Source organism: Cariama cristata, unplaced genomic scaffold, assembly GCF_000690535.1.
Source record: "Cariama cristata isolate BGI_N322 unplaced genomic scaffold, ASM69053v1 scaffold29915, whole genome shotgun sequence".
Lineage (NCBI taxonomy): Eukaryota > Metazoa > Chordata > Aves > Cariamiformes > Cariamidae > Cariama > Cariama cristata.
This window is the reverse complement of record NW_009616377.1, coordinates 64,549-75,555: the sequence shown is the minus strand read 5'-3', so window position 1 is coordinate 75,555 and position 11,007 is coordinate 64,549. Positions and strand designations below refer to the sequence as shown.

The following is an 11,007-nucleotide window of genomic DNA, read 5'->3' as shown; positions in this document are numbered from 1 at the left end:
TTGTTCTATATGCTGCGAGAGAAGCACCGGTTAGGCACTACTAGAACAAACGTTCTGCTCTTTCCCAGGTCCCTATAGATGAACGCTTCTTCTTGGTGAGCACAAGAGGGGGGGTGTTGGTAGGGAAGGCTGGGAGAGCTCTTTCCTTTGGGAGCTCCTTGACCTTAGCATTCATTCTTCTGCTTTTTGGGGGCTAGGGATAGGCCACTGTGTTCATTTTAAGCTTCTGAGGAGCCAACAGTAAGATAAGGGCTACAAGAAGAGACTTACTATTTTATTTCAGCTTTGGTAACAAGTTCTTGACTTGGAGGTAGCAGCAGGTTCAGTTTATTTCTATATGCATCGGCAAACCAAAATAAAATGAGTTGAAGGATGCACGTTGCTGAATTGCCCACTCTCTACCAACATATATAACTGCAGCTAACTGGAAAAAAAGGCAAAGCTATTAATATTTTGCACTTTAAACTAAAGAACTGCAGATTCATACTTAGTTGAAAGCTCTTGAAATCAGCACCAATCTCATTGTATAAATCACTGCCACCTGGTCAGTCACCAGTCCTATGTCTTTTGTCAAATGTGCATAAAACAAGGAGATTTCTGATGCTCCGTGTTTACAATGATAACTGAAAGGTAAGAATGAATAGCCATTAGCAGATAAATTACTTAACAGTAGTCAATAAACAAATACACTTCACCTGTATAAAGCAGTATGTTAATTCACAAGTTAAGTTGTATTGATAGTTGAGGTGGCAATATACAACAAAAATATTAAAGTATCATCACTTGAAAAATAAGTCTTGCTTTGTCAGGGAGCTCTGTTTATACATAAGGGTAACTGAAACAGCACTGACCATAGAAGCTGAACAGTCATGCATACAAAAAGTGATCACTTTTCAGCTATTGCACAAGTAGTGACACTCTAAGACATACACAGTGGGATTCTTACAAAATGACATCAGCAAGACCGCATGCACCATCTTTCAAGGCCTTATGTGAACTATACATACACAAGAGTTGCTGTATACTGTAAATACACTGTTGTGGATGTGTATAAATTCACATAAGATTAAAAGATTAATTTGTAAATAGGAAAGTTTCCACCAGCTTATGCTTTATTTCATTCAGAAGGTTTCTTAGTGTGTACACTATTTTGGATAAAATGCATGACACCACTTCAGAGTAGAGGTTTCACGGAAGCATAATCTTAAATGCTTTGGTAACTGGATATTCCCAAGGAACAGGTTTTGTTAAACCAAATTGATTACTAAAATGCAAATGTGACTTTTATTCAGAAAAGAAGGATATAGAATATGGCTAATAATTTCACATATTTTCACAAGATACAAAAAACCCCCTTTTCAAGTGGATTGGGATTTCTAAGCACAAATAAAACCACTGATAGCATGGTGTACAACATTTAAAACCCTGATCAAAATGACTTCAGAATAATTGTGCATTCCCCAAATAGATCAGGTTGGCAACCAAGGAAGGAAGTGAAATATTAAATGAATAAGTTTGGTGTAAAAGGGGTAAATTCTCTCTGTACCACAAGTTTCATAATAAAATACTGCCATATGTTTTAATCTTGGACATAAGCATTTTTATATCGGAGTCTGCTTTGTTTCTAAATGACTGAAAGTTTCAACTAAAAGGGTGTTTACACAATATACACATTTCATTACTTACAAAGAGAAATAAGCTTAAAATTTCATATTAAAAACCTGGGATACAGTAGGGTTAGTAGCACCATGAAAAATGTTTTTCAAAACTGCAGTCTTGTTATTTTAAACATACTCAGTGCGTCGTGTTTTTCTTTATTCTCTTGGTTGATGAAAAAGGTGCCATTTTGGTACAGGGAGAGAAATGAAAAATTTCATCTTCTGATCCTTTGTGAACCTCAAGTGTTCTTTTCTGTTTCTAAGAGGTCAATTCTTTCATCTTAGTCTTCTTGTCAGATATGTACCGAACAACCCTTAGTTTGGCACATGAGTGAGGTACACTTGAATTTGCGTGGTTAAAACAGTTTGGATTTGCTTTTTCTTTTCTTTCTGCACAGTAGCACCATTGTTGCAGCTGGAAGACAGTGCATCTTAGGAATTTTCAACTGTTTTATAAAACATTCTCCAAGACGTTACGTCTTCTTCATGCAAACTTGACAACGACTAATACGCGTCCTCAAGTCTCCAGCTTTCAGTGTCTCTGACTGAGGTTTACTGGTTGACGGACACAAAAGTAAGGTTAGGTTAGGTTAATTTTTTTCTGTTTACAGAATTGTTCCTTTAAACTTCTACTTAATGCACAGTTTAAGATAACACTTAAATACATAACTGGGGAATTAGTGCTGTATTTGAGAGTTTTCCTTAGGAGTGATATTCCTCTATGTCCTCAGCACCAGGTGATGCTCAGTTTTGTGCAGTGTCTCGGTATACACAAGGTACGCTAATCAACTACTGCAGTCTAGCGTATGATGTAGCACAAACACCAAACCAAGTGGAAGGGGAATTTGGAACATTTGAGAGAGTATTTCTGAGGTCTTTGTAGCCTTTGGGTTTCTCAGTTGAAGGGTACTTTAACAACCCATTAAAAATACTGCTACAATGAGATTTGTATTTAAGTGATGGCTTTACCAAATTATTTATTTATATTCTGAAAGGGTAGGGAGGTGGAAGATTAATATAACACATCTGTGTAATATATGTGTACACAGGGTAAGTCCAATTCTTAAAAGTTTCTTTTAAAAAAATAGAATAAAATGGAAGTTGTGTTTATGGGAGACAGAAAATAGTACAGACAGAAAATTCAAAGGTGCATGGTAGTTGTTAGTAGGCAGTTTTCACTAGTGAATTACCACTGATCAACTACCCTGAAAACTTAGAGCGATGACTATTTAATACACATGAATATCATGGTTGTAGGCATGACACAAAACGAACGTAGGGGCCAGTACAGCTGTATAACACAGTGCACATTGCCAGCCCTGTACCACAAAGCTACAGTTTCCAATTTGGTGGCAGTGGGAGTTTTTATCAGTACACAAACAGGGCAATAGCAATTTATTCTATGAAAGGAGATGGTTTTTCAGACACGATTAGTTTCCTACTCAAGTTGAAAGGGAAAAATTTTGAGGAGCTGAGAGACTCCAGCTGAAATACTGACTCAGAGAAGCTGAGGACAAAATGTCCATTGGCTTCCTCCTTGCAGACAAAATGTCATCCTAATTCTTCTGCAAAGTACTGGAAAAAATGCTTGCCATGGAGGGTATGAAACCTCCTTCATACAAGACTTTTAAAAACAGGTTATATGAACATCTGCCTTAGAACGTTTAAGTAGAGTTATTCTTGCCCTTCATCACAGACATACAAGGGACAGGTAACTACCTTTTCAAATATTTGAGTCTATTGAACAGCCTGGCAAGAAAAAAAAACCCAACAAAATTTATCTTTTAGGCTCCAAATACAGTAACTACAGTAGGACTGCTTTCAGAGAAGGTACTACTAAATGTGAATAAGAATTAACATAAGAAGAATCTGACTCCTTGTGAAACAGAATGTGCCCTAGCAAGTTTTTACATAATATTAAAGGCTTACCAAGGAAACACGTGAAGAACTGGTTGTGAGGGGGAAAACAAGCTAAATTATTTCCCTATACCCCTGTAAACAAGTCTTTTTTTCATCTTCAGAATAAATTCAGTTCCCAAAGCTTTCATTCTGGACTAAAGCAATATACAAGAAACAGATTTTCTTACCTGAACATTTCTGACACCTCTACAGTTGCCAGCCAGAAACTATATGAATTGGCATAGTAATTACAAGTGCCACGACCATGGCATTCAATAAACGGAGCTGAGCGGAATTCTTCTAAACAGGATCCAGGGGATGCCAAGGCCTGTCCAGAGCCCTCTGCTCCAGCACTAGTGTGCTGGTGGAGGAAAGAAGCACACAAACAAGAATCTTACAGTAGGTGCTAAAAATTAAATAGCACAACATTCAACTAGTACAAGAGCCCCTGTTCATTCTTGGTTGAGGTAATGCAGTGTCAGACACCTCCATAAATATCAGTTACGCTGGGCTCCGCGTACTGGAAAATCACTGTTAATCTTGGCTACTGTGGTTAGTAATTGAAGATAAAGACTTTTGAATGACAACCGTTGTAGTTTTTAACAAAGTCCTGAAGCAGCTAGTTGAGGACACAGGTGGGTACTAGCCACTTCTGGAGTAGGTGGCAGTTCTTACCATCATGAAAGAGTAACCAATCCAAAGGGAGTCCCAGCCTGGGGGACACGAAGGAATCTGAATGGTCTGACTGTGGACAGCGATCACCATAGCAGGAGCTTCGCACACAACACATCTAGACATGGGAAGTATCAGAGAAACGTGATATTAAAATATAATAGGAGTATGTTTTATTAAGAATTCTTACACAGACAAAGGGAGAAAAACTAGCCTGTGAGAGGCTGTCCTATTAATCTAGATTTCTACTTCTCACTTATTTTGTAACTGCAATAAGAGAGTATTTTGGAGTGCAAAATCTGCCTGTATTTCCACTAGCAACCATTGGGTAAAATACTGAAGCAGTTCCCGAGACAAAAACTGGAAGCTCAAAGTCCCCAAGTGAAAGCCTTAATCCTAGAGCTAATGGCTCTCATGTTCTCTTTCCTGTCCACGGCGATCTTGCACTGCTGACTACATAGCTTCCTCAGTCGAGAAGAGCTCTTACAGCCTTTCAGCCTCTAATTATCACTGCTGCACACAGACAGACCTTTTAAGTCTTAATATTTCAAAACAAGCTATTTTCCTAGTATTTCCTAGAGTAAAACATATCCAACCTGCATGTTAGAAATACATGGATAAGATGTGCCATTTATCCAGATATTAAAAGAGACTTGATAGCCTGCTTTGTCTCACCGGCTAATGAATGGCTGGATGCTTTGCCCAGTCAATGGCTCCATGCTCATTGGCACTGGCTCTGGAGTTGATAGCCAGTAGGAATAGTCATTCCTCGATGCAAAATTACAAACATTGTTGATGTTACAGAACATGAAGGGCATGGTGCTGAAACGTCTAAGACAGCTCCCAGCAGTACCTACAGAGTAAGATACATAAAATATGACAGCAAAGTTTTCACTTCATTGCTTTTTATAGCAATTCTCTGAGAACAGTAATTGTGCATTTTTCCTCTCTGCCTGTGAGCACACAGCATGTGCTATCAAATTGTCACGTGTGGGAAAAACTTAACTTCCCAGTTTTGGTTTACATTCTTTCATCCTGAATTATAATGCACAACCTCTGGAAGTAGTAGATCTTAGTATGCAATCCCCATCCTCATCTAAGAAATCTCGTAAGACTCTTGTATCTTCAGAGAACCAGAGCATTTGAAGAAGCAGCTGCAACCTCTTTCCCCTTAAAGACTGAGCATACAGAGTATCTCACCCAAATCCTGGCCATGTGCTCTCTCATTTCCTTGCACATATAGAAGAGAGAATCCATCATATATTCTTGATGTTCCTTGTGGACATAGTGGTGTATCCCTGGTCTGGCTGTGCCGAGTTATAAGGAATCCATGAGCAACAGAAGCTGTTCCAGGAGGACCGGGTGGGCCTTGTAAGCCATCAGGACCAGGAGGTCCCTGTATTCCTCGTGAACCTGTTCACATGAGAGAAACACAACACACAGTATTTATTAATACCATTTCTTGCTCTTTTCGGACTAGTGTAGCTCTGAAAGGTAGCATGGTCTTGTGATTAAGGTGCTTGTGAGTTGGGGGACCTGGTATCTGCTAACACTATCTTCCTCAAATTATTTTTTCATTTAAGCTCAGATAAATCACTGAGGCTGTCATAGCTAGTTATAAAATAACAGTGCAACTTCCCTGTGTTGTAGGGGTATTGTGAAGTTAAATAACGTTCAGAGCTGTGAGGCACTAGCATAACAACTGCAGTGGGCATGACAGCTGCTGGAATGAGTCCAAGTCAGCTTCCCAATTCCAAAACATACTAATCTGTGTATGCAGTTTAATAAGATAATGTTGAAATATCTTGCTCAAGATCACAAAATAAATAGCAGAGCCAGAAACAGAAGCAAGTCTCACTCTAGGGCATGCTGTGATAACCCCTGAGCCAAAGCCCGCCAAAATGAATAGAAAAGCTGCAGTCAGTTTTGGAGTAGGTTACAAAAAGTGGAAATAGGCTAGAACAACCTTGAGTGAGAGAAAGAATGAGTCATATGACTGAGAAAGGTATCAGAAAAGGCATTTGTTCTTGAACAGCAAACATATCAGGAAATATAACTACAAATATTTAGACTATGTTACTCCACAGTCATTATTATTTACATTTTTTCACTAAAATAATGCTAACAGATTTCATAGAACTACTCAGAGAAAAAGGAAAAAAGGCATTATAGATTTTTGTACTGTTTTAACTGTTTGAATTCTAATACTTTTGCTCACAAGTTGCAATATATAGCTACTTAATAGGTATCACCTTCTTTAGAAAATTGTCCCAGTGCCTAGTCTGACTACTACTCTCAAATCATAATTCACTAATTCTAAGCAATAGCTGCATGGTAGCCTGATCTCTGCCTTTGGTGAAATTCTTTCCTTTCTGAAGTCTGTTTTTCCCCATTCAAGATTTCCATGCAAAATTAAAATTATTTTACTAATCTCTCTCTTCTGTTTCTTACTATCTGCGTTATCTCCTGTGCATCATCTGTGCTGCGAAGGGGATGCCATTGAACTTGAGATAAAGCACTATACAATATCATTCATCAATGACCGGCAATGTGTTGGTTCCAAGAATATTCCAAACCAAAGTATGTTTAGCTGCCTGTAATATTTTTACACTAAGAAAACTCTGAAATTATGATTTTATTATTATTCCCGTGAGGCAAAGATCTCACTTCCCAGTATTAACCTGCACTCGAAAAAGGGAGCATCTGTTTTTCCACTGAGTCCTCATAGGATAAACACCATACCTGGCTGGCCTGGAAGACCTCTCTCTCCTTTACGTCCTGCTGGACCATCAAAACCAGGTAGTCCATCTCGCCCTGGGTCACCAGGAAGACCAACTGGACCTAGAATAGACAAATGCATAACTGAAATAAAAGCTTGTGCAAACTCACTACAGGAATCTCTAAAATTGTCTGGGAGTCATCTATTGTTTCTTCATGATACGTTAGACAAGAACAGACCATCAAACCAGATACATATGGTAGAACCCTACATTTATCTATTACCTCTTGCAGAATTCAGTAACTTGTCTCTGCAGGCTATGCCAAGTGAGTCGCATTGCAACCTGAAGTCAGCTACTTAGTCATTTTCTCTGCAGCCACCGAGGATCATACCTGGCAATCCCTGTGGCCCTGGCAATCCAGGTAGCCCTTTTGACCCAGGCTGTCCTGGAGGACCCGGGGGACCAGGGTCACCTTTGACAACAATGCTTCGTCCAATGGTACCTGGTAAACCTGGTGGACCTGAGAGAAAGCAGCTTAGTATTAGATAAACCAAGGTGGAAGAGAGCATTAGAAACAGTTTCTGTTATTCTCTACTGCAAAGTCAGAAGCTAAGAGTTCTATCAATGCAAAGAATAAGTGTATTGTATATAAGGTAAAAAAAGTGCTTTTGGTGACACCCCCCCAAAGGACAGCCCTTGCAGGGGTGAATCCATGTAGACTGGATACAGAGTATTAAATAGGGTAGGATTACTTGTAGGGCTAAAAAGTATAGCCTGGAATTGTGTTTAAGCTGTTGCTCACTTAACTACTTTCACTGCTGGCTGAGAGAGACTCAGTCCTACATCTGTGTAACAAATTCTACTGGCAGGGAGCAAAAGTGACAATAACAGTACCGAGGACTCCTACCTGGTGGGCCTGGCAGCCCTTGACTGCCTGTGAGGCCAGCGGGTCCTGCAGGTCCAGTGGGACCCTTCATACCTGAAACATCAAATTCACAGTTACACAGTGAAAGAACATGCTGTCTTAACAAAATCCGCTGCAGGAATGGCCAAAATCAGGCTTCCTTTTTCCCTGAGGGGCTGTTACTATGTCTGGAGGTTTTCACTTGAAATGCTAGTTAAATACCTGGGAATACCCAGTTAAATACCTGGGAATCCTGGAACGCCTGGAACCCCGGGGTCACCCTTCATTCCATTCAGACCTGGACGACCAGGATCCCCCTGAACAGAACAGCTTCACATTATTCACTCATCTCAGCACTTTCAGAAAAAACACATAGAAAAGGTGGCTAGGGGACAAATAAGCACACTTTGGGTCTGTGAAGTAGTGCTTTGAAGGGCTGAGGTCATGCATTCTGCTCGCTGCACTGGGTGCTGTTGGAGAATGCTGTAACATGAAGTGTGCATTGACAGCTCCAGCTCCCATGGGAATATAATGGGGGACATCCTGCCCAGAGACTGGGGGATAATTAAGGAAAAGACCCTCTTGCTACAAGACAGGGTGTTAGCTACCACATTTTATTTTCCTATGATAAACTGCATATTCCACCCAAATATATTCCAATTTTATTGCATTTAAAAATAAACTAGGGGGAAAACTCCATTTCTTGTCCTACCTGGCGTCCAGGTGGTCCTTGATCTCCCTTTTGACCAGTCAGGCCAGGTGGGCCAGGCTGACCCGGGTTCCCTTTTTCCCCTTTAAGTCCTCCATTGCCGGGTGGCCCTCGTGGACCTTCTGGGCCTGGTGGACCTTAACATTGCAGAACATGTATATATATAATGTCAGTGCATATCAACCATTCTCCCCAAGTTTGTGCCTTCAGCGTAAGAAAAAAAATTAAAGATATTTTGGCTTGACTTCCCTGCTCTATTTCAATGCTGAATTCAGTATAAACTAAAAGGAAAACAAATAGAGGGATTATTTGCACCACTCAAATTGGGAACCAAGGCTCCTTATCTAGCTGATGAGGAGGTGCCGGTCTTTCCAGAAGGCAGTGCAACTCACCTGCGTTAGAAGCTTACCAGTGACCAGACCGGTGCCTTTAGTAGGAGCCAAGAAACCCAAAATTAGATGGTACAAATATCCCCTCTGCTGACCTGCAGTACATTCACCATCTCTTAAGTGCTATTTTAACTGATTGAATTCCTTTTGAAAGCCAGTCTCAACAATGTAAAATATTGCTGCTTTTTTTCTGTTAGAATTTGACATACCTGTTGAGGAGTGCGGTATATACTGTCTACTGACTGCTGGGCAGCAAGAAGCCCATCATTCTGCCTTGCCTAAATAATAATCTGAGTTGCAGAAACTTCCTTATGTTGAATGACACTCTCTTCAACTGATTTGTCTATCTTTAGTAGAATTATGCTGTGTAAATCCAACAGAGGAATTGGGCCGGTCTTTAAATATTTTCCTTTTGCTACAGCCACATTAATCCAAAGCAAAGCAGTGGATTTAAAAGAAACTTAAGTATTTGGAGAACTGAAAGATGAGACCCCCCACCTTTACGCCACCATAAAAATAGAAGGTAACTGATTAATTTGTGGCAAAACAGACCATAAGCAAGTGCAGCGACAGCTAATAACATTTTACAACTTAGATCTCATAATTGGATTAACAAAAGGATCTCTTTGCAGGACAGTGCTATGACATTCTCCCCTGTAGTACAACAGATCTAATAACACTTATCGGTGCGCTGGATTTTCAGTTCTTCTGCAACCTCAAACGATTTAACATCTCCTTTGACATCCTCATAGTCTATATTCAGTGGGTAAATTTGATGAGCTGTATTTCTGCATGCAAATCTGAGTATAGAATTCCTTCCAAAATTTTTCTTTTTTAAATCAACAGCAATTTTGTACCAGATTTCACACATACCCTGGAGCAGTTTCAGCTACAGAAAACATACCATCATGCAAGGATTTTGTGTGTTCATTTTGCTCTTTTGTACTGGTCTATTACTGTACACATGCAAAATAATAACAGGTTACCATTTGAGGCATGCTAATCAAACACATACGATCTGCAGGGTAACCATAGTCCTTAAAAAGATAATCGTAGAATTACAGGAAAACATCCGTTTCTCTTACATCAAGTGCAATGCAGTAAAATAAATTGACCGAGTTAAGAGTCTAACCTGGAGGACCTGGAAGGATCAGAGTTCACCAAAGCCCAATGATCGATGTTAGAAGGGTCAGACATCACACAGTACAAAACAAGATTACTAGTTAGAAATAGTACAGACGACAGCATATACACTACACAACAACCCATTTCACCAGCATATTTTGTATTTACAATATAATCCACATGCATGCATAAAATCATACATGAATACACAATGATATGTATTTTCTGATACAAGTTATTCTGGTGACTAGGCTCTACTAAGACTAATTTGACACTTCATTTACCAGCAAACTTAAAGCTTTACTAAAGAATGTGTTATTGCTTTAACATTACAGCTGAGACCTGTGGCTGGTTAGTCCTACTCACAATGGGGTTTGTACTATGTAACCATTTCACTGACAATATTCAACATCACAAGGCCTGGAGCTTGGCAGGTAAATTGTGAATGACAACTTAGTCTTGAGCAATATTCTGCTTTGGGCAGGGGGGAAGTGTGATTAACAGAAGGACTTATCACCACTATTCAGATATGAGCCTCAACTATCTGTGAATACAATTCTAGGACTGAAAAGTAGGTTTGTACTCTCTTCAAAATGGTAAGCAGGATTGACACAGATCAAAAGGGCTGCAAATGCTATAAGCTAAGCAAAAATACAGCAGAACTTACAAACTTAGAATTTGTTGTCTTTACTGTTGGCGTTATTTTTTCTTGATAAAAATACCCCAACATGCTAATTTACCTGTTTAAGGCTATTATGGAGAATGGCATGTGATAACGTCCTTAGAAGAATCATTTAAATGTCTTCTTTCAAAAGGTAAGCTGGTTGTCCCTACCATATTCCCGAATTAATATGTATTTTAGCTCCTGTGCCACTTGCATCTTTCATGTCAGTGAAATGATTTAAATATATCAACTTATCACCATGCAGTC

At 39.5% G+C, this 11,007-nt stretch overlaps 1 protein-coding gene across 1 annotated transcript in view; it reads right to left on the bottom strand.

Moving 5' to 3' along the window:
- Positions 1-1,234: 1,234 nt before the first annotated feature.
- Positions 1,235-11,007, bottom strand: part of COL4A5 (collagen, type IV, alpha 5) — a 60,178-nt gene continuing 50,405 nt past the window's right edge. The window contains exons 42-52 of the mRNA XM_009700149.1: positions 10,084-10,092; positions 8,566-8,699; positions 8,098-8,170; positions 7,857-7,928; positions 7,341-7,469; positions 6,972-7,070; positions 5,430-5,642; positions 4,905-5,082; positions 4,233-4,347; positions 3,746-3,918; positions 1,235-2,213 (exon numbers count right to left, since the gene is read on the bottom strand). Coding sequence (XP_009698451.1) covers positions 2,132-2,213; positions 3,746-3,918; positions 4,233-4,347; positions 4,905-5,082; positions 5,430-5,642; positions 6,972-7,070; positions 7,341-7,469; positions 7,857-7,928; positions 8,098-8,170; positions 8,566-8,699; positions 10,084-10,092 — 1,277 coding nt within the window. The 3' untranslated portion in view covers positions 1,235-2,131. The remainder of the gene's footprint in view (positions 2,214-3,745; positions 3,919-4,232; positions 4,348-4,904; positions 5,083-5,429; positions 5,643-6,971; positions 7,071-7,340; positions 7,470-7,856; positions 7,929-8,097; positions 8,171-8,565; positions 8,700-10,083; positions 10,093-11,007) is intronic.